Source organism: Plectropomus leopardus, chromosome 21 (assembly GCF_026936395.1).
Source record: "Plectropomus leopardus strain MGB_pleo_1.0 chromosome 21, ASM2693639v1, whole genome shotgun sequence".
Classification (NCBI taxonomy): domain Eukaryota; kingdom Metazoa; phylum Chordata; class Actinopteri; order Perciformes; family Serranidae; genus Plectropomus; species Plectropomus leopardus.
Window position 1 is genome coordinate 23,029,341 of NC_142196.1, and position 27,386 is coordinate 23,056,726.

At 37.0% G+C, this 27,386-nt stretch overlaps 4 protein-coding genes across 4 annotated transcripts in view; 2 read left to right on the plus strand and 2 right to left on the minus strand.

Annotated features, from left to right (window-relative positions):
* The first annotated feature begins 388 nt into the window (after nucleotides 1–388).
* cnksr2a (connector enhancer of kinase suppressor of Ras 2a) overlaps nucleotides 389–27,386 on the plus strand; it is a 102,995-nt gene continuing 75,997 nt past the window's right edge. Inside the window, exons 1-2 of the mRNA XM_088072061.1 lie at nucleotides 389–855; nucleotides 4,581–4,638. Coding sequence (XP_087928187.1) covers nucleotides 820–855; nucleotides 4,581–4,638 — 94 coding nt within the window. The 5' untranslated portion in view covers nucleotides 389–819. The remainder of the gene's footprint in view (nucleotides 856–4,580; nucleotides 4,639–27,386) is intronic.
* On the minus strand, nucleotides 5,432–9,504 carry LOC148186073 (uncharacterized). The gene is made up of 4 exons (XM_088072064.1): nucleotides 9,386–9,504; nucleotides 7,940–8,060; nucleotides 7,621–7,698; nucleotides 5,432–6,368 (listed from the first exon to the last, which is right to left on the minus strand). The coding sequence occupies exons 1-4, from the start codon at nucleotides 9,441–9,443 to the stop codon at nucleotides 6,305–6,307; spliced, it is 321 nt and encodes a 106-aa protein (XP_087928190.1). The 5' UTR covers nucleotides 9,444–9,504; the 3' UTR covers nucleotides 5,432–6,304.
* ccl20b (chemokine (C-C motif) ligand 20b) lies at nucleotides 15,234–17,489 on the plus strand. Its single transcript, XM_042516905.2, has 4 exons — nucleotides 15,234–15,434; nucleotides 15,737–15,839; nucleotides 16,869–16,943; nucleotides 17,057–17,489. Exons 1-4 carry the CDS (start codon nucleotides 15,353–15,355, stop codon nucleotides 17,112–17,114), a joined length of 318 nt encoding a protein of 105 aa, XP_042372839.1. The 5' UTR covers nucleotides 15,234–15,352; the 3' UTR covers nucleotides 17,115–17,489.
* LOC121960520 (uncharacterized) lies at nucleotides 17,417–23,899 on the minus strand. Its single transcript, XM_088071824.1, has 4 exons — nucleotides 23,721–23,899; nucleotides 20,347–22,976; nucleotides 19,467–19,584; nucleotides 17,417–18,300 (listed from the first exon to the last, which is right to left on the minus strand). The coding sequence occupies exons 2-4, from the start codon at nucleotides 22,874–22,876 to the stop codon at nucleotides 18,060–18,062; spliced, it is 2,889 nt and encodes a 962-aa protein (XP_087927950.1). The 5' UTR covers nucleotides 22,877–22,976; nucleotides 23,721–23,899; the 3' UTR covers nucleotides 17,417–18,059.

Below are 27,386 nucleotides of genomic sequence, written 5' to 3' on the forward strand. Positions count from 1 at the left end.
TGAGCAGTCTCATATTAAAAAGACAGAGACATGCTTTACATTTTGCACCTTACTGCTGGATAATTATTTTATTTTGTACCTCATTTTTAACTAGTTTTCAAAATCAGAAATATTTTATTGATTTTTTATTCTTTACACTTTGTATTAAGTTTTTAATTGGATTAATGTTTGCTAACTGGTGACATTTTCTCATCTTTGTTGTCATTTATCTTTTGTTGTATTTTTTCTGTAAAATGTAATTTAGGGGTTTTTGTTTGTTTATTGATTCTTCTTGTTCTTGTTTAGTTTTTCTTAAGTTGGCTGGGTTATTCATTTTGTTTTTATTCATCTGGATTCAATTCAGTTTTTAATTGTGTGCTGTTAAACTTAAACTAAAAACTAACGTATTATACACCACTGTATAGGGGATATATTTTTAGCTTTTTAATGATATCAGTATCGTTTTTGTACTTAAATTATTAGACAAAATACGCGTCTTTACACAATGACTGTCATCTAACCACAGGTTTGCAGCACAGTGGCCTTCTGAACTAGGAGCGCTTGCTGTACTTCACGGGCTGTCCCGGATTGAAAACACATAGCAAAGCCCGGCGACAGTTTCATTTTGTCGACATCAAGGTGACTAAAACAAACGTACACAACAGCAGCAGGAAGGAAGACTGTTTGTGCCACTAGTTTGTCCGCTTCGTAGCGTTAGCATGCAGCTGCGATGAACTTCACACGACAGTTTTTACAACTGTGATCATTTTTAATAAAAATGGTTTTGATTTTTTTGTTCGGTGGACACTTACGGACTAAAGGGCTTTAAATTATGAAGAAATGTACACATTTACGGACTTTCTGACCACGTCAAAGGTACAGAGCCAACCGCTTGTTTTTTGTCTCTTTTGTTTAAATCGTAATGAATAATACTTTGAGGCGTATGTTTGCCATACAGTGAACTAAGCGGTTAAACAGAGCTGACGATGGGCAGCATGTTTATATCGTCTAAAGTTTAGCATTAGCAAAACGTTTATGTTAATGCGCGATGCTAACCGTTCACTCAAGCTAGCTCAAGGTTAAGCTACCGTCAAATTAGCCACGGGCTACCCGCTGATCACGGGTTTTTACAGGTCTAAATATCAATATTATGAATCCTAAGACTTTGTTTATTTGAAATCAGATGAGAGCACGCTGTCCTGAATCCTGCCTCATAAGTACAAGTCACTGAAACTCAACTAATGGGTGCTGGGTGCCCCCATCACTGTCTAATTCATAATTAAAACAAAGTGATTTAAACTGGGAAGTGTTTTTGTACTTTTAGTATACATAAGGTGCCAAAGTGCATAAAAAAAGTGTAGAAGTAGAGCTTGTTTACCAACAAAGTGCAAGTTGAGGATCCCTCCACATCCCTCAATAGAGGTAATAGCTGAGCTCCTAATGTCCAAAAATCCCAAAATGTCCAAACAAACACCAAGACGTCTGAAAATTATAGCAATGTCATCTTTACTTAGATTTTATCTACTGCTCTTCAACTTTATTTATTGACATTATTCGCAATTTAAGCTGCAGGCTAAATCTAACCAAATATTGTGTTCTAAGAAAAATCAGTGGATCACCAAATTTGTTAGCATACATCATTTGGGGACCATAAATATCTGTACCGAATTTCATGGCAATCCATCCAATCATACCTGTAGATTTTGGGGTATTTAGAACATAGTATGTTTAGTGCATTCGTCCATGCTGATGAAAGTATGAAAGTAGATGAGGACTTTTATTCAGACAAAATTAATGACAACTTCACCGTAGATTAATGCATAAAAGACTCCCAAAGACTCCTTCCAGAATTCTGCAATTAGTGTTTGATACTTAAAGTTTTCCTGCGGAGGAATCCCAAACCGTCCATTTCTTCTGTGTTTCTCAGAACAAATGTTAAAACAATATCTTCGTCCTGCTTCTAATAGTTGCCAAAAAATTTCACTCCAATCGGATAAAGTCATCAGCATGGTGGCGCTAGACGTCAGTGGATCACCAAAGTCAAGAGGACTTATCCTCAGGGCAACATGAATATCCATACCAAATTTCATGGCAACCCGTCCGATAATTGTTAAGCTACTTCAGTCAGTTTCAAAGAAGCATAGCTACAAATCAACAAAATTAACTGGCTGTTGCACCATTAATCAACAGAAATGTGTATATTATAATCTACTCTGTATAAAGCGCAGAATATGTTTTAGGGAATATGGGTTGAAAACTCTTTAATTCAATTTTAGCATTTCATGATCATTTTCTGATCCTGAATGAACTGTTGTTAGAGTTCAGTGGATTGCATCATTAAGCCATCTCTATCATCATCATCATCATCATCAAGCTAAACTGGAAAGCTATTTTTAGTAAAAGTTTCCACAAATTTAATGTTCAACATTTATCCCACGGCTTAAATGCTCCACCCGGAAACTTGGTCACTACTGGGTGTAGTTGGCAAAGGACAGCAAGGGTTAATATTGAGCAATTAAGTGACATCATGGAGCATTTTCCCTTATGCCAACCCAACAGGTTTAGGCTATTTCTTCATACTGAATGAACAAGGAAAAGACAGATGTCAGTGCTTTTGTTTTTACTCTTCAAGGAGAGGACGGTTTCTGTTTGGCTTTTAAGTTTTGATATCTCTTGATGTAGGAAAATAAGATTGTAGGAAAGTTTATTCAAGAAAATTCAGTGAATGCATTGTCCATAGTGATGCTTTGCTTTCAGGAAGCTTTAAATACTCATTTGCAGTATTCAGTGTTATCAGCATAGAAAGAACCTCCATGTCCTGTGTGCATGCTTTTTGGTTTTTATTCGGCAGAACTTTTCCTCTGTGTTTTTGTATGCCTGGTTGCTCTGCTGGCAGTGTGTAGTCAGAAGAAGAACAGTGGCTCCTACAGAAAGAGAATCTTACTCGTGGCTGTATCTGATGATGGGGAACTGGGGGGGTACAAGTTTTTTAATTTTAATTTTTTTTTATCCAGGGTGTTTATCTGTCCAATTTATATCATTCTGTGCCCCTTCTCTAAATTTTGACATTTATGTGGGTGTGCTGATGCAGCGCAGGAGGAACTCCTCTTGAGTCCTTTTTCCCTCAGCAGCAGTTGCAGCAGGAATGGGAGTTGTGGGATGGATAGTCGATCTGTCAGTCCGGTCAGAGCTGATCAGATTGTGGATAAGAGCAGCAGCTGCAGAAATGAGTGAAATAATACCTTTAGATCCAGCGCAATTATTGGTTAAGTATTTCTTTCACTGCCCTTGGCGTTCTGCTGTTCCGCCTTTACCCAGAGTACACTCTGCGCTCCAAGAGTGTGGTGCAATCAACAACCAAACAGCATGTATTCCAAAAGTGCTCCGAAAGAACAGTCCAGCTCCAAAAGTATAAAATCGGTGAAAAATGTGTTGGAAACCCTGCAACCAAGTTGAATCCCCTCAAGCAACACTTATGAAACGCGATAAACGACACTTCAAATTAGGGGTGTCAATGTTTACAATTTTTTCTACACGTGTAAACGGGACTTCTAACCGACGTGTACCTGGTTACACGATTTATGATCTTTTTCTATCGCAGTTGCGCTATATAACCACTAGATGGTTCTGTCTCCATTCAAATACCTCCTAATCTCATTAAATCAAAGCCATTCCAGTAGTTAGTTATCGCACAAAAATGTTTATTCAGCGAACAGAACTTAAAAAGTAGGCAATCCATCTCACCATTTAAGGCTTAGACCTCCTTATGACAGAAAGTAAAATGAGTTGAAAATAAAATCATCAATTTTGACAGACAAGAAAACGTACAAGTGAAAGCTGGAAAAGGTTTAACCTTCTTTTTTAATCATTTTTTTAACTATTGCTCACTTTTGTACAATATATTTTTTTAAGCTCCGCTTGTTCATCGCTTGTTGCTTGTTGTCCATGCGGCCCCGAGTCAACTTGAAGTGATGCGACACTGGCTGTGGCTGCGTTTTTTTTTAATATCAACGTAACATTGCCACCTGTGCATCTATTATGTATGCGGATAACTGCATTAGTGGGAACATTTAAGTGTATAGTTAGTTAATGTTATTATCTTAAGCTTTCAGGCAACATTATCACCCCTAAAAATACTATTGGTGAGAAATGAACGAGGAGGAGGAGAGGAAAAAATGACGTGTAAACGGTTATTGATTTTTCTGAACGGTTATGATTTGTTATCCGTGTACCCGTTTACACGTGTAGATGTTGACATCCCTACTTCAAATAACATTCAATAATATTTAAAAAGATGACATTTTATTTGAAAACAAGCAATACAGATACTTTTCAGAAATACATTACATACATGCATACAATTACAAACAACATTAACATTTTTCAGATGAACAAAAATAAAACAGATTTGAACTGTAGATGTAGAGTTTTCAATGTGTATCTTTCAGTGAATGTGTTAAGTAAATTAAAAAAATGACACCACTTCACATTTATCAGGTAAGCTGGATAGCAACCCGTCCAGTACATGACACATTGTACGGTATGTTTGTTTCATCTGCTCATAAACTGAAGTGTAAAATTGATATGTTTACATTTTACAGGAGTTATGCTGCAGTGTCTTATGGCCTGGAGGGAAAAAGTCCGTCGCTTCACACTTTGGTAAGTGGATATCCAAAATGTATGTCCATGAAGCATTTGCACAGCCCGTTTTTCTGAAAGCACCAAATCTGCATCATTTACATTAACTCTAGATTTTTTAAATTTATTGACACATTTTGTTGTTTTTTTGCTGCACATTACCACCATTTGCTTGCCGCTCCTTGTAGTTGGCAGTGTATTTCATCATCGCCTCGCCTGTGGCCTCGCCTGCGGCCTCGCCTGCGGCCTCGCCTGCGGCCTCGCCTGCGGCCTCGCCTGTGGCATGTATGTGCGTGATTGAACACACAAACAATATGGAGATTCCCTTCTGAAAATCTTGCCCAAGGGTTCAGTTAATAGAACGGATGTGCTTTCATGTGTCTTTGTCGTGCCAAAGAATTAATTAATTACTGTGTTTAAATTACTGTCTTGAAGACAATGCGCTTTAGTTTTCTTTGTTTTCACATGTACATGTAATCGGGTTTGTGCATCAGTCGTCACAACAGTGTATACTTATATCCAGTTAAGATGGAGTTATTGCACCTGGTGACTGAAGTGACTTTGCTTGTGACGGTACCAGTGTTTACCTGGATGACAAAAGCAGAAGTAATTACAGGCATTTGTCAGAGCTAATAAACAGATTATCTAAAATAAAAAGGACAGAGTTGGAACTGTTGTTACAATCGATACTCAACTGTTTGACACATGGGTTATTTTAGCGCAAGCCGACAAGTTTAAATGTGGTTTAGGTTAAAATGACTCGATCTTGGATATGTAAAGAGAGCATTATGACAGCTTCTCATTTCATTTTGTGGTATAAAATGAAAAAAATGCATCTACGTATGAGTGACAGGCTGGTGTCATTTGGTAGAAGGAAAATAGTTGTTTCATCTGCACACAAGTGTAAAAATGACATGTTTACACTTTACAGGAGTTATAAATATGAATATTTTTTGGCCTGAAGCAAGAAATAGTCTGCAAATAGTCTGTCATCTCACACTTTGGTACGTGGATAAGTTTCTTTTCCAAAATGTATATCCATAGAGCATTTACACAGCCTTTTTCAGAGATCGCATCTGCATCATTTACATCAACTCTCAATTTTCTCATTTTATTGACACATTTTGCTGTTTTTTGCTGCACATTACCACCATTTACCTGCTGCTCTCTGCTGAGTGTATTTCATCATCGCCACGCCTGAGGCACGTACATGCCTGATTTTAGCTTACTCAGGGGTTTAATTAAAAAACAAGATACCTTTTCATGTTGTCCTGCCAAAGACAGTCCACGTGTACAGTTTCATATGGGAACTGTTTTATTTATTGAGTAATAAACAAAATCTTTAGAATGATCAATAAATTAGTCCTGAGATTAGTTGACTAATTGAAAAAATAAAAAGATGAATTGAGAAAAAAAAGATAGGTGCAGCCTTAGAGAGAAGCAGACATTTCTACAGCTGACATCTCCAGTCACAGAACAACTATCCTGAAGACAGAGGAGATATATGCATTTTTGATTTCAAAGCCACGTCCACAGTAATGTATCTTTATGAATAAAAGTCCTCCACTTTTTACACAATAACTCATTGAGTACACACAGAGAGTAAGTTTCACAGAGGGGATGACTCTTCAGTTTAGAAACAGAAGACTTTACAGAGACTGATTATCTGCGGTTTTGGTCGGGATGTTCAGGTTTTGCTCTTTCGTCTGTGTAGGCGTCCGTTTCTCACTCCCTTGCGGCCTTTTCTTTTGCTGCTGGATGGAAACACAAACAGGTAAGCCGGCTTTACTTGGCAAGTTCAGGCAGCACATTGTGCAGTTGTGTGTGTGCTTATGGAATAAAGGTGTGTATCAGTTGGAAAGCAGAAACAGTGAAAATATGTTTTGTGTTTGGTAGCTTTTTTCTGTTTTGAGTATTTTGAATATTTTTTGTGTGGTATTACATCTGCACAGGGAACCACACCTCAGCACCATGGCTGTTCTGTTTAATGTTTGACTGCTTTGAATAGTTAGTTGCCAAACTTTTTGTAGATCAGAAACCCTCCTGTTGAAAGGGGAGCGCCTCCCAAATTGTAATGTTTTCACTTATTTATTTATGTATTGTAGGCATATTTAGTCAAGCTAGTTGGCTCTTATATGATAAGGTTTTAAGAATAAGGACTAAGCATGTGTGACAAATGTCTATCTCAGGTACGGCTGGCTGGGGTTTCCGGACTTTATGAAACTTAAATCCAATTAAGAGCAGGACAGATCTGCTGACGTTACGCATTATAGATGAAATTCAGACATATGATCGGTTGACACCTGATATTTCAGTGGAACGCAGAAAAAGTTGATGTAAACTCTTGCCACGTCGTGTCAGATTGCTACTTGGTGTTTTTCGGCGTATGCCTTGGAAGCAACAGTCAATCCCTACTGTTACCAGACACGCTAACAATTGTAGCCTTTGTTAGAGTGGATAAACGTATTTCTTGGATTTTGCACCTGTGTTTTGGAAAGACACCACCTTCCAACCTTAGTGTATAGGCCCCGTGTACACTGCTTTGACATTCAAAGTGTGAAAGGCCTGCTGTGCCCATGAACGTATAAAGAGAACTGGATACAGAATTAAAGGCGGGGTCCTGCTTTTTCCTGTAAAAGTTGCTCAATGGGACAGTAGTACTTCCTTCAACCCGGTTTGCTCACATAACTAAAATCTGGAGTCTGCTACAAGTGAATTTTGCAGCTTTTAGGGCTTTATGGCTTTACTAGGGCTACTTAGGTTTTCTCACTGGAAAGTTAATATATCTCCGAAAAAACTTCACTGATTTATAGAGGTCTTAGTAAGTCTATATGGCATCATGTAACATTATGTAACATCTGGTAACCTGACTGTGAGAATTTCAATCCAAAGTGTTGAAGGGTGGTACTTAAGATTTTACAGAAATCTTTGTCACTATGTTTTGTTACTTATATTTTGAAATTGTTAATCAGCTGTGCATGTGTAAGCATTTGTTATTGTTACCACAAAGTTGCAAAAAGTTTCCGCATCTTGTGAGGTGTCGGGTCCACACACACCTGGTGACGTTTCCACTTTAGTACACTTTGAAGAGAGACAGAGACAACAAAGGAGATTCAGATCTCTGTGAGATGGAATCGGCCTCAGTCCTTTCACTTTGGATACTGGGAAGGTTTCATTGTGAGAAAGTCTGGTAAAAGTGGGAGGTGATGATGGAAAATGTTTAATATTAACTGGAGGACATAAAAACAGCCACAATTCCAAGGAGTCTTACTTAATGTCACAGACATAAAGAGAGAAGAAGAAGCAGGAAATGTAATATTACACTGCATTAATGCTGCACCCTTCGGTGATGCCCTGCCGCCGGCACCACACCGCTCCTCCTTTTTTTACTATCGAGTTTACTGCATCAACTTCGGAGAAAGCCGTACAGCAACCATGATGCCCTGCACAAACACAAACACGCATGCACAGGCAGAATAATCATCTGATATTCACATCAGGCAACTTTTTGGCAGGCTACTTCCAATTCTTGAGATTACATCTTGAGGGTTGTTGGCTCATGCAACTCTTGTGGGGTTTAGTGATATTAAGTACCCTGTGACCTCAAGCAACCTTTATTAGAGTTACATACTCAGTTTTCACAACTTCAAAAAAATCAAATAAAAATTCAGCGTTGTTTTTGCTGGACCAGTCAACAAACCCAAACCCCATGTAGACTACTATGAAAACTGCATGATGAAATACAATGAATCATCATTATACAACTGCATGGTTCAGTTCTGGAAACTGATGTTCAGTGATAGTTGTGTAGAAATGTGACTTTCCAGAAGAACCTCAGTATTTCAAGCCTGTACGGATGTTTTTTAGCCACTTTTTGACAAATTGTAAACACAGCATTGATCAGTTATCACATAGAGCTGATTTGGCTCACATGCTCCACTAAGCTGTTATTCTGAAGAGATGACTTGAAAGATCCAGGTCAGAAAGTCAAAACAATGAGCTGAATGATGCTAAAACAGCTTTGTAGTAATAGTAGTAGTAGTAGTAAGGGTAAATTCAAAATCTGGTGAGAAGTTTGCATCGAAATTTAGCGCAAATCCTAATTGAATTTCCAGAAAAAAATGCAAAACAAAGTATGAATTTATGTGGCTTTTCATCCATATTGTGAGCTAAGCAGTAAATGGTACTAATTCTTAAGTGAGATGCCTTTGCAGAGGAGGGCACAACAAGATGACGTAATCAAGAGCGCTATTCAAATCTCAAACTAAATATAAACCCTAAAAAGCCTAATTTTACTGCAGTTTTTCTAGAGAAATTGTGATGGAAGTTGTGAGGTAATAGTTGTGATGCTATATCAGATACGGAGCCTAGTATTTTGAGCATTCAGTGTTTTCTGCATAATTAGAAACTATTTGTGATGGGTTTTTGTGTTAAGTTGTGGTAATTGGACAAAATTGCATTTTTACGCAGAATTCACAAGGACTGAGAATACAACATCCCGATGGGATCGTCGAAAAGCTTTCAAAGACGAGCTGGTTGTTGAGCCAGTCATGCAGTTAGGTTTAGAGTTGATAAACTGTCTTAAAATTCCTGTTCTTGTGTTGAGTGTTTGTTTATTTGTAGTGATCGACAGCCGCCCTGCAGATACATCATAGTCATTTTAAATCAACTTAAGTGAGCAGAAACATAAATGTGGATATATATACATTCAATCTGTGATAATCCTGCAATCGTTTTAATCACTCTTGTTCTGCAAACAATGACTTACCTGCTGCCTGAACGGCCACACAAAGAAGAGCCAGCATAAGAACAGAAAGCAGCCTCATTCCACCAGAGACCAGAAGTTGTGGATCTCGCTGAAAGAGTGTGGGAATGGGTGTGAAGTGAAGTGGCTGAGTATTGTTTGGGATAAATTCACTGCCGGGAAGAGCGATTTTGCAGGGAGGGTGTAGTGGTACCTTTTTTTGTGTGTGACTGTGTATTTGGTTACATGGCAGGTGCTTTTCCTGAATTTGACTGCGCTGGTCGTCCCGGTATAGATATGTTGACTTTTTTGTGTTTGCTTGTGAATTAAGCAGGTTGTATTTCCTTTACAAATCTATGTGATTCAGTTTCATTCTTATGCAATAACAATGCAGCTGCTGGGTGACCTTAATTCGGCCAAACAAATGTGAGTTTATTTTCCCAGCCTTGGCACCCGGTGTGATTTATAGCTGTGTAAGCTTAGATTAAAGCTCCGATTTCACCATTTTTCTTTATCTGATAATAAACTGTAGTTAAAGCCTTGGAGATGAAACACGCTATATTTCTGTTTCAGCTTTGATTCACGGGTTGTATACTGACTTGATTTGGTCAATTTGTTTTGTTTTTTTCTTGATTTTTATTCTGTGCGATTCTGTGTATTTGTCATCAAAATATTTATTATATTTATTTATAGATATTTATATGTATTATTTAGAACCCTTGTGATATCCTCAGCAATGTAAAGCTCTGTGGGATCAAACAGTGTTTGAATGTTTCAAACCTTGAGTTTGAAATGAGTTAAAGCTGCAGTTGTTTTGGCCTCTTGGGATTAGCAGAACAAGCATTAACGAATGGGTTTTTGAGAGCTATATTTGACGGTCACAAAATAAAGAACATTAGCTAAAAGTGCTAAAAAGCCTCCATACATCTAGGGGCAAATGCACAGCTGAGTGGTACATTTCTCTGTTCTGTAATATGACCTGCACTTGAGGTACCATACAGTGCAGGTACAATGTCACACTCAACTTCCTGAGCTGATAACTTTCACTGCGATTATACATCACAACAAAAGATAAGGTTACAGCCACTGTTGAATGAAAACCTTGGGTCTTTAAAGTGTGATCTTTTTGGGAATTACAAAAAGAATCACATTTTATTGAAGTTGTTATTTCCTGAACCCGTAGAAGTGCATGTAAATCACAAAACTACAAAACTCATTTGAACTTTGGACGCATGATTTGAATTGAGGTTGCACTTCAGCACTGTAATCTATTATGTCTGTTATGGAAACAAGGAACTAGCAGTTCACACCTCAGCATTGTTATCACAGGTTCACATTCCTGGAGAGTCCAACTGCCATCATCTGTTACTATATTTAGCACATTTGCAATTGCTATATTTAGCATCAACATAATTATGGTATAAAAATAGATTGCAGACTTCAGATGACGCAACACAAGTTCACATGAGAACAACAGGTCTGAATGTTCTCTCGAATTTGTACAGAAATATCATTAAATGCTTAATTAAAGTAGTTATTTTTCTTTTAGGGGTTGATTATTAACTGGATTTTTCAACAGAATTGTCCTTGATGTAACTGAAATGTTGGAGAGTTGGGTGCAAATAGAGTTATGTTTAGGTCCACAGAAAGGGTAGGAATACTGTTGGTCATACCTCAATATGTGGTAATAATACAAACATCACCACATAATGAATAAAGAACATGTACAAAATTCTTAAAGAGCTAATACTTCTGGGCTTGCACCATATAAGGTCTTTTGTTTAGATCAGTCTTTGCAGGAAAGTATTATATTTTTAGTTATTTTTGTAAGCCTATATTTACATAAAGGAAGCCAGAATGCATGTGTGCAAGATGATTTATGTATACAGTTATATCAGGATGCATTTACATTGTGTTTTTTTTATGTTTGTGGGGAAGATTTGATTGAAGAAATTGAAAATTACTGTGCTTTTTTTTTTTTTTTTTAAATTAATTTAGTCCCTTACCTTGACCACTTTGGTTCTGTTCACTCATGTCTAGTACTGTAAGTCCTGAACGTTTCTCCAAACTGGAACCACGACATTTCATTTTTTCATACATGTGAAACTCATCCAACCCCAGCGATGTGACCCCGCATCTGTCTTTCCACCCAGAACTGAACCAGTAAATAAAATTAAGACCACAAACTGTTGACAGTTGAACTGTATTGTGGGTTATGTAGACACACTTTTTTGACAAGGAAGAAGAATTTGTGGAATATTAAAAAAAAATGTGATCCTTTTTTTATCATCTCCATCGTGAGTCCAGCAGTAGCAGATAATTGAGTCCGTTATGGTGCAATGCAAAAAACAAACACACAAAACTCTCTTGTAGCACTCTTTGAAGGTGTCGGAAAATCAATATCATGTTATGTAAAGGATCATATCATTGACTTCAGGGGACGACGGTGATCTGAATGTTTTTTTGAAACCAACCAAATATGTCAGTAGTACCAGGTATGGAAAGTCTATCTTCTCACTTACTTTTTTATATTGACTAAAATTGTTTAATGGCTCTTTATAGACAATATTTAATGTTTAATAAGTTTTGTTTTGTTTTTGTTAAATGAAAATAAGGCTAAATCAACAAGTTTTCTTCCCCAAACAAATAGTATTCATACATTTTAGGTTGCCTAGCAACTTTGTGATCAACTAATAAACTCCGTTTTTAAACACCGACTGTAGCAATTTTGTAATAAATACGCATGAGTAATGCTTCAGAATGACTCTAGATGAAAGGGAGAGGTATTTCTCAAAAGGCTGAAGTCCACTGAGAATGAGAGTCCTACTCTTATCTTCTCGTTTTATGATTTATCAAAGCCTCTTCCTGCAGTAAAACTATAATGTGGCATCACTTTTATTATTTTAACAAACACATTCGCCCTTCAATGGCACGAAAGGAATTTTAATTGTTTCTGGGTACATAGAAATGAACACAGTTATAGACAGTGATAATTCCTCATCAAACATCAGTGCTGGATAATGAGTGTAACTTGTTTATTATTGGATTTTGTAGAATTCACCATACAAGTACAGTTAAAATAATAATTATACGCATCAATAAAAGTTGATAAGCATTGATAGAAGAATTTGCATGCCAAAGGTGCTAAATTTAAGCCTAATGTGGTTGAAAAGTGAAAGTTTTCTTTGACATTTAAGTCACAGATTAGCGTTTTGATTTTTTGATTGTGGCAGCCTGCCAAAAATAAATGAAAATGTGGGAAATCCTGAATTTACCTGAATTGAACTGTGCCAGAAGTCAGGCTTAGACACTTGGTTGATGAGGAAAGGATCTTGTTTGGGTTTCAATAATATTTTTGTAGTAGTTTGGCATACAGTAATCAAATTTTCTACTTAAACTTCAAAGCTGGGACAACTTTGCTGTGATTGTTACAATTAAAGCCCCATGGTTAAGGTTAGGGGACAAATGTGGTCAATAGAAACCAACGTTGACTGTTGGGTGTGGTGGAAATTACTGCATTTGCAGATAAGTGAAAGAATAAATCATGATACAAAAGCAGCTGTCTTTTGTATATTTATTAAAGTAAAAAAGAACAAAAGAAGGGTCCAAAAGAGTCAAATCTATTTCAGCTGAAAGGACAGAACACAAACACCAAGAGGTGCAAGCTTTCTGATAATATAATAATAATAATAATAATATAATAATTATAATTGAACAGCACAGTGCTAGAAGAATAAGGGAGGTTACCTCCACTAAGAAAAGATATACTGAAAAAAAGAACACTTGTCTCCCTTTTATCTGCAACAGCAAGTTTCTAACTCACAAATGAAACTTCTGAGGGCAGTTAGTAAGCTGATCTTACACAAGTTAACATGAGTTCACTTCTGGTTATGAATTATTATTTCACACAGAGTGGATTATTAGTTCATGAGAGTGGACACCTCATTCAGGAAAACTTTTAAACACATTGACTTCACGGGAATTCTAAAAAGTTCACTACAAACGCCAACTTCACACGTCAGCCCATAAAAGTAAACGTCTGATGAGGAGATGAGGGACTTTCTACTACAGGAGGCCTCTGTTTGTCTTTCCGAACTGCACTCAGGCGAGGTTATCTGTCTGCTGCACACTTCCTCACTTTCTTTGACTCATTCCATTCACGTTTGTAAAAGTAACTTTCACACAATCTAGTTTCCCAAGTTTTGTTACAAACAAGAGTCATCAGTACAGACATGTTGAAGTTGATGAAATTCCTTTCGCGTTGCTGAAAGCAAGGCAGTTAACGAATAACTTGTAAGGGAGTAAAGGGGAAAAAAATGCAATCCTGCTGTGAGAGCTTAACTTCATGAGTGCTTAATGTGCTTGCACTCAACAACACACTTTTGGATTACATACTGCAGAAATCATCCTTGAAAAAAGTGAAAGGTAGCAATATTTTATTATATTTGACAATTTACATCATATTTAAATCCTTGCCAGATTATTTAAAAATGTGAAATACAGACTTTTAAAGCTGCAATAATTGACATGTTGGACATTAAAATGCGTTGAATAACAATTCCCTGCTACCAAATGCATCAGACACAGAGCAAACATTCGCGTTAGTCCAATAAAATTACTCTACTTTAAACTGTAGTCTCTGTTAGAAAGTCTTTTTTTTTTGGGTTCTTGTACTTTGTTGGGATTTTTAAGAGTCAGTATTTCCCTCGTCCTGAAGTATTTTACTGTCTGTGTTTTGGGGCTGTAGCTGCTGTTGAGTTTATATGATCTATACATCTGTGTTACCTTGTTGATTATTCTGGTTTTACAGAGGCAGATAATTTAATTTATGTATCTTAATAACAGAGGTGCAAACTTAAGTCACAGATTTAATAACTTGAGACTCAACTTGACAAACTGACTTGCAATGAGACTTGGGCTGTCAAACCAGTTACTTATGACATCACTTGGACTTGAGCTTTTTGACATGAAAAGACATGATACCCTCCCCAAATCATAAAGATCAAAAAGTATTTTATTTAAAAAGTGCCTCAAATTAATACATTTCCTGTCATTTTCCTAATCAATGAACATTAATGCGGTTTGCTGCCAGCTAGTCATCACTTAATTCCTCACATCCTCTTTGTCTGGACGAATCCGACAGCGTCCAGTCAAGTTGCAGGAGAGAACATAATAAGACTAATGAGCGCCAGCTGAAAAAACGGGATGTCAGCAGTAATTTTGTCGGCATACAAAAACTTGGTGGTCAAAAAAAAACAAAAACAAATGCAGTATACAAAACATGCAAGTCAGAAATTCCAGACAGAGAAAAAACAACTTCAAACAAACTTTTAGCAAATGAGCACATGTTTTAAAAAGCATTTATAGTTTTTGTAAATGTAATACAGAATTATCCTATTGTTTTTCTGACATTACATTTGGTGAAGAGTGCATCAGGAATTATTTAGGAATCAAAACTCAAAGTTTAGGACTTGAGTCTTGACTTAGGACTTGGACTTGAGTGCAAGACTTTACTTGTGACCTACAAAGCAATGACTTGGTCCCACCTCTGCTTAATAATGCTTTATACACCTGCTGCAGTGTTCATAGCTGTTTTTATTTTCATTTTAGTTAAATCAGCTGAGTTTTTTTCTGGTTAGTCCTCTTGAAACTATACAGAGGATGGTGGTGGTGTATTTAGAACTTATATTTACTTGTATGCACAGGCCATATATGTAAACTATCTAACACACTTCCCAGTCCCACGTGGAGATTAGAGCCAACAGGTGTACCGGTGTTTGTTTCCTGGCTCATTTCCACATTCCTAACAATCGCACTTGCCATTACACAACCAGCCAAACACGGGAAAATCCCGGCGACGGCCTACTTAAGGAGAGAGTGAAACCAGTCTTTGTCACACTCTCACTGAATTGCTTCAGGCGCTTTACACCACTTAAACTACGACAGCAACACAAGCGACCGGCAGAGCCTGCACTCCAACAGTAAAACACTATGGCAAGCGGCAAAGTGTTTCTCCTGGCAGCCCTGTGCTCCTTCATCATCCTCAGCACTTTCATCAGCAGCACACAGTCAAGTGAGTCCTTCAGCTTCTCCTCCATGTGCAGTATTACTTCTGTCATTTCTGATAGATGTAGATGCATTTAGGAAAACGTTAGGAAGGAAAAAGTATTTTTTGCTTTATAGAATTCTAAAACATAAAGTATCTGTAAATCTTGAAGTAAAAAAATGTCAAAAGGTAGACTTAATATTTTATAGTTCAAGCAGCAGTAAGCAGAAAACATAGTATTAAATTATTATTTTGTTTAAATTTTGTGTCCTCAGAACTAAAATGAAGGGGTTGTTAATTCTTTATTTTTGCTTTGTGTGTGTTTGTAGCAAGCTGCTGCCTAAGATATGTTAGGCCTCCAGTGAAAAGCCAGCAACTGCTGGGCTACACCATCCAGACCATCAACAATTCCTGCGACATCCCGGCCGTTATGTAAGTAATAGTTTGATCCCATGTCAGACTGCAATTCTGCAAATTCACAAGTAACAGCAGCACAGGGAGCAGGTGAAAAACTGGAAGATCAAGGTGGAAACAATCCGGTGAAAAATAAAACCAGTCATGTAGAGGGGTGGGAAAGACTGATACAGCATAGTATCATTTTTTGTAGAAATTATAATACTACAAATAAAAATTCAACTTGTTGTACACACTAGAACAATACAATCAGTTGATCTTTCAGTCAGCTAGATAAAATTTTCTACAAGAAAATGACTGAAATGAGATGAACAGACTAAAATCTTTACCTTATCATATAAAGCAGATGCTGACGAAATTTGTCTTTGTAATAAATTGCAGTATATCACAATACTCAGCAAATTGCAATACTATTGTATCATGACTTAAGTAGCTTGGTAGTATCGCACCATGGCGCCTCTCTCGTTTCCCATTGTACGTAAGCAAGTTGTGCATTAGAAAAATTGACAAATAAAAAACTGACAAATGCTCATTTAATAATCAGAGCACAAGGTGACGGGATCAAATGTCTTTTTTCCAGTGTGCGTTTGTTTTGTCCAATAACAGTTCACGATTTTGAGAATATTCAATTTACATTTCTTTAAATTCTCATATTTAAGAAACAAAGTTTTGAGAAATGTAAAATTTAAACAGGCTTAAATTTATATTTTTGTTTTGTCTCATGTTTAAGATGAGCACTAGATATGAATTAAAGCATAAGCAGCTAGCTTGTGTATTGGAATTACACAACACATAGCTTGTGTTTCCCTGGCAGCTAAATGTTGACTCAAAATCAGTCATGACACACTGCGGGACTTTCTGAGACTAGCTTATTTGGGCGGGGGTCACTGTGTTGCTGACAAAATGTGTTAGAAGAGACTGCTGGGTTGGTTAATACACAAGCTGGAATGAGACAACAGGGAGGAGGAATGTTTACTGAGTGTAATAAAGTTCAGTCATGCGTCTCATGTTTGATCATTTCTTCACTGTTTGCTGTTTCCCCCTCAGATTCCACCTTCCAGGGAAGTTTCTGTGTACCAATCCTTCTAACCTCAGGACTCAGAAACTGATGAAGACTATCGAGTAAGTATACTCAATGTGTTTGGTTTAGTTTCGTTTTCTGTACATTGTAACCATCTGTTACTCAAACCAAACACTAAACCAAATTAATATTGTGTCTTTATCTGTTTTTGCAGTGAAAGGAAGAGGAAGATCAGTCAGATCGGAAACCCGGGCTACACCACATCAGCATAAACTCTATGCAGCAGTTAATATCTGCAATATATGACTCTAATATTTAAAAAAACAAATAATTACCCTGATAGGGACTATCGTGTGATTTTTGTTAAATTGTTATATGTTATCTTATTATTTGTTCTGTTTTATAAACAGGGAAGTGTAGTATTTTTGATACTCTGTTAACTGTATGCTGTAGCTACAGAACATCAACTAAAAATAACATTGGTTTTTAAAGCACATATATATATATATTTGTATATTTTGTGCAGATGAATACTTACATTTTAGGGTACAGAAATGGAGTATGAAACAATGTGTTCAAACAAAGTTGAATGTTTGATTGTATTATCTTATATATTTGTCAAAACAATATTAAAAGAAATACTTAAGCATACATGTGTCTGTCAATATGGGTTTAACCACATTCACCGTGTGCACTGGTTAATTCATCAATTCAATACACTTTTTTCTTTCATTTTTCAGTTATGACATTAAAAATCACTGTGAAAAGAATACTTGAACATTGAATGCTATATATATATATATATATATATATATGTATATATAACCAACTAAATAAGCAATTTGCAAATAAAAACAAGATTTGATCACACAATAATACTTTGTATCTTGTAATAAAATTTTAAAAAAGTGTCATAAAACATTCAAACAGAGCTCGATTTTAGCAGATTTTCAGCTGCGGAAAAAAAGGTTTGACCGATGAAATCCTTTGTTCCAATTGATGTCATAGCTCCAGATCGTAGCTAGCATGTGAGATTGTATTCTCAATTTGATGCTGAATTCTCAACACCCATGTTGTACGACAAACTCTGCAAAGGCAGCAACGTCCATCAGATATACGTTTTGAAATTTTGTGGTTACACAAGCCAACAAGAAGACTCAAACCAATCCACCACACTGTCGCTGAGTCTACCACAGTGGATTGTAGTTCCCTTTCCATCAAGGTCTGTCCACCACAGTGAGGTTAAATCTGTCCTCACCAAGATCGTCTTTAGTCTCCAGAGCCTGACGGAGTTTCTCCCAGAACAGTTCAGGGTGCTCCTTGGCTCGAGGCCAGCTGAGATAGGTCCACCTCTTCAGCAGCTTTCTCATGCGGTAGTAAGGAGACAGCTCAGTGGCGGGAATGTCCTCCAGAAACACCAGGATCAGCACGTCCTTCTGCTCATCAAACAGGCGGAAGCTGTAACGAGTACAAAGACAAATTAGGAACAGGACAACACCACTCATCATGTAGTATTTCTTTAAATTCAGCTTAAACTTAATGTCTCGTCTCAAAAATGTCAGAAAACCATGAACAGGTTCCTAGTTCCCATTGTGATCGACAGTTTAAAACCCCAAGTTATTTAATATACTTTGATATATGTAACACAAAAGCAGCAAATCCTCCGATTCAAAAATCTGGAACCATCAAATGGATCACATCTTTGCTTGAAAAATGACATGAAGATGAACAGCTGTAAAAATGTATTAATTAACTATATGTTTTGGAGCAGTGTACTTGTTTTTTAAAAAGTCTTCCAAAATTATTTTTTTTCTCCCCTGAAGTCCACTTACAAATCAGACTTGGCTTTGATTTAAAATGAAGGCAAAGTTCATGATGACAATAATAATATGGTTTTGAGATCATTTTAGAAACCTAAATGTGCAGTTTAACAGATTATACTTGATGTGAAAACACTTTTTTGCAGTACTTGTAAAAACTCAATTTGTATTAAAAAATATGAAAAAAACAAACAAAAAAAGCTGAAATATTGCAAAAAAAAAAGATGGCTGGCTGAGGTGTGAAAGTGGTGTATCAATAGAAAGTGGTACAAAATGGCAGTCACTGAATGAATAATCGTGATGCACAGGAAGCATGTGGCCTATTTGTCACTTGCTCTTGCCAAAGATACTCTATTAATTACATCATCTTTGTGCTTCCTCTTCCTCTTTATTGATTTAATGTCACCTGACAGGAGAATTAGCACCACCAACTGTTTATCGTGATGAACCAACATACTAATATATTCACCCAACAGTAGTGAATGAAAACTCACGTTCAATAGCATTTTCTCAGGCATATTTTCTGGGAGTTTGATTGAAATTTGTGCTGCATTTGTGTAGAAACCCGACTTTATGCTGCCTCATTCTTTAGGTTGACATTGAAAAAATTAGAAATAACTACCTGATAAACTGGACTTTTTTTCTGTTTTACAATGGCTTTTGAATTGAAAAACTTAAGATTGATGTCAGTTTGTGTAAATAATATAAAGACCCACTAATATACAGTATAAGCTTAGCCAGTAATGGATTAATGACAAACTTGCTTCATCCAGATAGTGAAATGTTACTGCTATTGTGTCTCACCTGGCCACCTGTATCTCTCTAGAGCACCACTCGCTCTCAAGGTATCTGCGACTGATCACACAGATGGTCTTCCTGCTTCCATAGATGGCATCTGTGATGTTGTCTATGATGGGTTTACCTGAGTGAGAGAAAAGGAAAAGAAAAGGGCCCTTACATAGAAAATGTGTTCTGATTTTCCTCATTAGTCTTGATGTTGCAGTATAGAGAGTACTATGGTGACACCCTCTGGAGTATAGATGACAGCACAAGCAACTGTTATTACTTATGCACATACAGTATATAAGTAACATTCACAATAGCACAGTCATTGCCAAAGAACAGCTTGTCTGCACTGAAATCAGATAGAATCAAAAGGAGAAAAATAACTTTTTAAAATTTATTTTTTTACTGTCAGTGTAGTTACAAGCCCATAATGCACTGTAGAAATTTGAAGTTAAGAGTGTTGGCCAAATTCACAAGAAGGTATTTAATCTATAGAACTGTCAATGCTATCCACACCATTGTCAAAAAGGCTTCTTCAAAGGCATATTTTGAACTGATTAACTGTTAAAGGGGTTGAAAATGTTCAGCATAAACAATAGCAAATGTGGAACTTGCAGCTGCATAGATAAACAGGGCTAAGTGTCGACAGCTATGTTAACAGCTGTGAGAAACAGTGTTGCTTTGTCTAAGGCTGATGGGATTGTGATTATCTTAGGCGATAACTGTTGATCCATTTCTGTGGCTATATAAAGAGAGGCAGGGCTCTGTTCATCCCTGTGAAAGTTGCTTGGTGACACATGGAGTCAAAAAAAAGTTTGACTTCCCCTGTATAAAATTACTTGGATTTTCCGCTTAGTTGGTCGAAACAGCTTAATGCCGGGTGTAAGGTCTGTATTACCTGGTTCGAAGTCTCGGTGATGCAGACACAATCTCCAGCCCTGCTCTCCTTCCAGTTTTGGCCACAGCTCTCTGATGACCCATGGCTCATCATGGGCATTGTAGGAGATGAAAGCATCATACTGATTTGGAACTTGCATGTGTTTATGCTTTTTGTCAAAGAGAAAAGCCAAGAAGATGTAGTAGGCATAGACCAGGTGCCACCTTAGAAAATGGTAAGTCAATGACGCCACCATAAACAAGAGGATTGTACATGTGGTGGTGATAAAGCAGATGAATTCAGTGTCCACTGTGCAAGACTGGACAGCGAGGTCCAAGAGTTTCATACCTTTAAGGTTTGGAGGATAGTTACACGTAAAGTTGTAGGCATCAAAAACTTGTGTTTTCTTGTCATTTTCTGTCCACTGGAGGAACCAGGCGTTATCACAGTCACAGGTAAAACTATTGCCTTGAAGATCCAAGTAACTCAGAGCCGGGAGGGACATCACTGTTTCCTCTCTGAAAACTGAAAATTGATTCTTTTTTGCCTGCAGGAACTCCAGCGTAGTTAGGTTGGCCTCTATAAGGAAATCTAGGGACCCAAGATTTATTCTAGATATATAAAGGCTTTTGAGGTTTCTAATTGGGGAAAACAAATCCGAAGAGAGATCCATCAGTTCATTTGAGCTAATATCAAGTGTTTGCAGTCGAGGCGTGTAATTAAATATGTCTTTGTCCAAGGAGCGAAGTTCAAGGTTTCTGGCAGTGAAAACCAAAAGATTAGTCAAACCTTGAAGGAAGTTAGTAGGCAGCTGGGACCTTCCTTTGCGGTGATTTCCAGTAAAAGCCAGTGTCTCCAGATTAGACAGTTGAGAAAATGGTGGATCATCCAAAGGTGAACTCTTGTCATATTTAATGTCATTGTCACTCAAATCCAACCGTTTTAAATTTTTCAGATGATTGAAACTACCTTTGTAATCTCTATGACTTTTCATGTCATTCAATTGTAGTTGAAGTTCGTTAAGATTTGCCAAATCAATAAAACAATCCTTTTCAAGGAACCTTATTTTATTGTCATGTAATGACAAGTTCTGGAGTGACCGCAAGCCCTTAAATTCCCCATTTCTAATTGAGGTGAGTTGATTTGAATTCAAACGCAGTTGTCTAAGATTTGGCAAGTATTTGTTGAAAGCACTATTTAATTTAGTGATGCTGTTGTTCTGCATCTTTAACACTTCCAAACGTATTAAATCCTTGAAAACACACTCTTGTAAAGCTGAGATTGAATTCTGATGAAGGCTGAGCCGTCTGAGCTTTGTCAGATTGGCGAAATCGTAACATCCAAGTGTGCTGATGTTATTCTTGCTGAGATCCAGCTCTTCAAGAGTTGGTTGATTCCTCAAGGCAGCTGGAACTGATGGAAGCCTATTGTGATTCAGAGCCAGGATTTTAATACCTTGAAGAAAACTGAGGGCGTCGTCTTTGATATTTTTTATTTTGTTATCGGCTAAATCTAACTCTGTTACGTTCCTACACAACTGGAAAAAATCTGAACTGACAAAAAATAAATTGTTACCTCTCACTTGGATTGAGGACACTGTTGGGATGGTGCAGGAAATGTCAATTAATGCCCTCAGATGTGAACGTGTCATTGCATTCATCTTCAGAGAAGTCAACGAGGAGTTGACGATCTCTAGTATTACTTTCATGTCATCAGGAGTTATTTGAAGCCCACTGATATCAAGGGTAGACAGATGACTAAGAAAAGTCTTGTTACGAACATCCCATTTCATGTGATGCTTCTTAGAAGAGCCACCGATGCTTAACCAGGTAAGACTAGGAAAAACATCTGCAGTGATCCTGAAGTTTGCAAGAGGATTTTCAGACAAGTCTAGGAAAGCGAGTTTTAGTGAGCTGTTTGTCAGTTCCCACGACTGAAAATTGGTTAAATTGTTGTTTGCAACATACAACTCCCGTAGATTTGGCAGGTGCTGTATTATCGTATGGACATTTGTTATGCGGTACAGTTTGTTGTTGGAGATGTCTAAAATTGTCAAGCTTACTAAGGACTTGAAAGAGGTGGATGACACCGTTTTGATTTGATTTTTATTAATTCTGAGCTGTGTGAGGTTACTCATACCATCGAATAGATTATCTCCAAGTTGAGTAAGCTTATTATCATTTAGATTTAACTTCTTTAGGGAAATCAGATCCGTGAAGGCGCCTTTCTCTATCTGCGAGATGATGTTGCGTTTCAGAATTAACTCTGTCAAAGCTGAAAAGTTTTTGAAATCTGATGCATGTATTTTTGAAATTTTGTTTCCAATCAAGGTCAAACCTTCGACTGTTAAGGGAATATCTGTAGGAACAGCAGTGAGTCTGTTCTGGGAACATATGGCCTTATTAAAACTGATGTGGCAAGACTTCAGTGCATATCCTGCGACTGGAACGACAAAGCTGACAATATTCAGCAAGACGAAAACAAAACTTAGCTCAAAACATTTTGATCCACTTTTTGCCATTGTCTTGTCCACTTTCACTCCAGGACCCATTTTAAAAATCTTTGTTACAGAAGGATAAGTGATGTCCAATCAACATGAAGTTTTTTTCAGTTTATAGTCCACCTGGTTGATAAAACTGCAGAGGGTGATTCTGAAAATCAAATGAAACAAAGACCATCAGGGACAGTAACAACAAAAAAATAATTCAATTGCTGTTAAAAAATGATGAAATTAGAACACTATCATAAATGAACACCAAATAAAAAGTTTAGTGTGTAGGACATAGGACAATATATTGGCAGAAATAAAATGTAATATATGTTTTTATTAGTGTAATCACCTGAAAATAAGAACTGTTAGCCCAGTGTTTCTGCAGTTGCCCAGAATGAGCAAACCAAATGCTGACTCTCGACAGGCCATTAAACATCTGCATTCAGTGTTTTTTACCGGTTAGAGAAGAAGAGACTTCTATGGATGATTCCGCTTCTGCTAAAAAAACTCCTGATTTTTGGATCTTAGATGTTTGGAAGTTATTGGCCATCTCTAACATGCCAGCTTCGATGAAACACTGATTTGTACTGAGAAACTGCTTTATTCAGTGTTTGTACCACTTCATACCGCCTGATCTGTCGGTTTTGGAGAGGAGAATACCTCTGTGGATAATTCGGTTTACGGTAAAAACTTCCTGAACAATGAAACTGAAGGAATTCTGAAGGAACTGAAGTTTCAGCTGGTTAAAATCTGCATTTCTCTCTGCTAGATTCCACTAAATCCTCCTTAATCTTACACATTGACCGGACCTTTGAAGGACTGCTCGTCATTTGAATATTTGAGCTCAGAAAATTGACCTAACCTTGTTTTAAATGATCAAGAAATGACGACTTCTGATACTTACAGTGTCAAACAAAGAAGTGCTGTGTAATCACTGCAGAATCTTCTTAAAATGATCTTGCTTAGTTCCAATAAAATATTATTCTTGGATCAAAAAAGTGGAAATGACATGCACTAACTTGTATTATATAGTGTATGTGAGAAATCTGTTCCTCTTCCACCTCTCCTCTTTCTGGAGTCTCTGTCCTCTTTCTAACAGGGGAGGAAGTGAAAGTAAAAAGTAGGGTGGGCTGTTTTGTCTTGTTTATCTTGTTTAGTTGTTTTTTAAAAAATTATTATTCTTAATTCACAAACACTAACCTCATACATTTTAATAATTTACAGTAACTGTAAACACATACATTTATACATGCCTGGCAAATATTTAAAAAGACATCTAATGCATCTAGGATATTAATGCCCTTTATCCAAATTAGAGCACTATCTTCTATTCCCTTTTTAACTTCTTTATTTATTTCATACAGGCTTGTGTGGTTCTACCCTCTTCCTCTTTAAAGATGACTAATTACTGGTGCAGATTAAGTGTGAGAGTGTCCAACAAAGAACCAGTCCTTCCTCTTGTCTGCTGCTTGTCTGGTAGCTACAGTATCTGCAGCTGCCAGAGAAGAAAAGGGACATTTCACTGCTCAGATTTGTTTGAGCAACATGAAGTTGAGACGTGGTGCGTTAGTAAACACATGTACAGGGACATTATGTGTGAGCTTAAGTAATTACATTGATGGTAACAAGCAAAGTGCAGCTCCGTCAGGTGTGTCTGGGAAACAGCGAGTGCAGGGCAGGCTAGATGCCAAACTGAAACACTTTAACTGGCCGGTTAAAGAGAAGTCAAGAAGTCATTGACGGTATAATCTTTATAAACAGATATTCACATATGAATGCAGAATCTATAGGCCACTGGACAAGATGTGGTTATCAGAAACGTTCTGGTTTGTTTTCCAAGTAGTAATGACCAGTAAGATTTGAGCAGCAGGCACACAGTGTGTTTGGAACGGCAGATCCCATGGACCAGAGTCTGATGGCGGATCAGACAGCTGATGGTCCGGCAACATCGCAGTAAGACAGACAAACAGAGTGTAGTGTCTGAAAAAAGCCAAATTTACAGAAATGGAAAATGCATTCTTAAAAAAAATGAATACACTTGTAATTCATACAGTATTTCAAAAGTAAAAGTCGTGTCAGTGTCTGCATAGCTGATACATGTCACATCACAGTGACTCACTATCTTTTTGGTTCAGAAGAAAACGTAATTCCGCTTTCTCAATATTTGGAAAAAATAGGCTATTGCACAATCAGAAAAGTTTTAGGTTTATGTAGAATCCTGGTGCTGGTTGATGTCAACATTTGCCTGTGTTTGCTGTGAGTGACTTCTGTTACATATTAATGTAACTATCCAATAATGTCTAATTATATCTACAAATAATGTGCTATTTATTTAAGGAATAACATTTAATTATTTGAGGTAGTCTGTCACTTCAGTGAAAAAATGATATTTTATGAATGGTCTTTATGTTCTCTAATCCCTGTTTTGCTTCCTCATCTACAGTTTATTATGATGATTTCCATGAACAGTGGCAGAAAACACAACAATATCTTGTGTATTGTGGTCCTAAAACCTGGAAATTCGTTAGCATTTTAGGACTCCTGGTTCCCTTGTCTAGAAGTCAGTGGGTTTTTTGTATGTGTTTTTGGTTAAATCTCTGAAATACGGTCTGTGGTTAACACAAGCTGAGAGAGAACCTCATGTTTTGTTCTACAACATAAAAGAACTTTCCATTTTGTTGTTTTCTGGTTTGTTTAGTTTTTACAGTTATTATAAAATTTAGAATGGCATTGGAAAAAGTCTGAAAAAGTCTTCTGTTATGCATTAAACTGTAGGAACTTTGATTTTAGGCTTCTAACCAAAACAAAAAAATCCCCTAGCTTCTAGAAAAGGGAAGCAGGATTGCAAAAAATTTAACTCACTTCCAGGTTTTAGGGCGCATTACTTGTGCACCTTATTACTACTAACACTAAGTTTATCTGAGGCACAATTTCTGTAAATGACAGCATTTTTTAACTTGCAGTTGGTTGAGGTACCAGCTTTAATGGCAATCTATCCAATAGTTATTGAGATGTTTTAAAAAAAGAAAGATGCAAAATATAGCAAGAATCAGAGAATTAATCCATCACTTCCAGCCATTTTCTACACCTAAAAAACTCAGTTTACTTCAGATTAAGATCCAATAAAAATTGAAAAGGAAAAAAAACCTAACACCACTGCTCAGGTCTCTGCAGTAGCTTCTAGTGTGTCACAGAGTAGATCTTTAGTGCTATTCCTCACTAAATGACCAACATCAATAGCAAATTTCACCAGCAGAGGTCTCTATTGGGAAGGGAAACTGTGTGTGTACAGCCTCTGTACTCTGCATGCATCCACCTACAGAGGACATGACGCTGCAGTGAATTAGATCAAAAGATTTATGTTCAGTACTTGTATCTTTTTCCTTTGTTATGACTGAACTATGTGTGCTGTGCACTCTGATGTAATATGTGTGTATGTTTGTGTGAAATGCTTGTGTGATAAAGTGATAGGTTCTCTTTTAACACACACACACACACACACACACACACACTAATGCAGTGTAATGCATCTTTAATGATTTGATTAAATTGAATAATGCTCTAATCATACTTTCATTACATGATCCCACTGACTGAAATCACTACCATGTGTTAGCTTAACATCTCACTGGTAAACATTAATATGTATAATAATTCATTAGTGTGACTAGCAACAGCTTTATTCACTAATGCAGGATACATTAGAGCAGTGATACTCAACTTACAGCCGGAGGGCCAAATCTAGCCCCCAAATCCCCACCTGCGCCCCTCAACCCCTACCATTTTCTAATTCACAATAAAAATATAGTGATTCACACTGACAATTGGCTTTGTATTTAGTGTCTTATATAAGGTACCAGGATGCAGGAAACAGCATCAAAATAAAGCTTCTTTATCAAATAAAAAGTGCTAGTGAAGGATTCCCTCGCATCCGTCAACAGAGATCCTACTGAGCCCCTAATGTCCTAAAATCCTACAATCATCTCAAAATCCTAGAAACCTCCTTCCTAAAACCCTAGAAATGTCCTGAAATCCTTGAAATTTCCTTAATCCTAGAAACATCCTAAAACCATAGAAATGTCCTAAAATCCTTGAGAATTAAAATCAAGAAACATGTATTGGGCTGCTTCGATTGGCCCCTGGCCTCCTGCCATTTTTCAGAAGTGGCATCCAAGCAAAGCAAGTAGAGCATCCCTGCATTAGAGTCTGGTGCTTGTTTCAGAGAGAATCCTCATAAATTCTCATAGTGAGTTTAACAGTGCAGTGATTTTATAAATGTTAACAGAAGATTAAACTGAAGATGGTAACAGATTTTGGTATTTAGTCAGTGAAAAGATCTCAAAAGGTTAATTTAATTCAATTGCAAAAACAATATTCTTTGACTTGGCTTTTTGCTGGCATCCCGATACAGTGCGCTGTTCCTGGAAAAAGATGTTGCTGGGGTTTTTTGGGTTTTTTTAAGCAATTTTTTTCAGTGGTTGAGGCTAAATTCACTCAGCTGGAATGAGGTTAACCAATCCATAAATAGTGGATTTTTTTTAATTTACTGACAGCCATTTTTCTGAGCCAA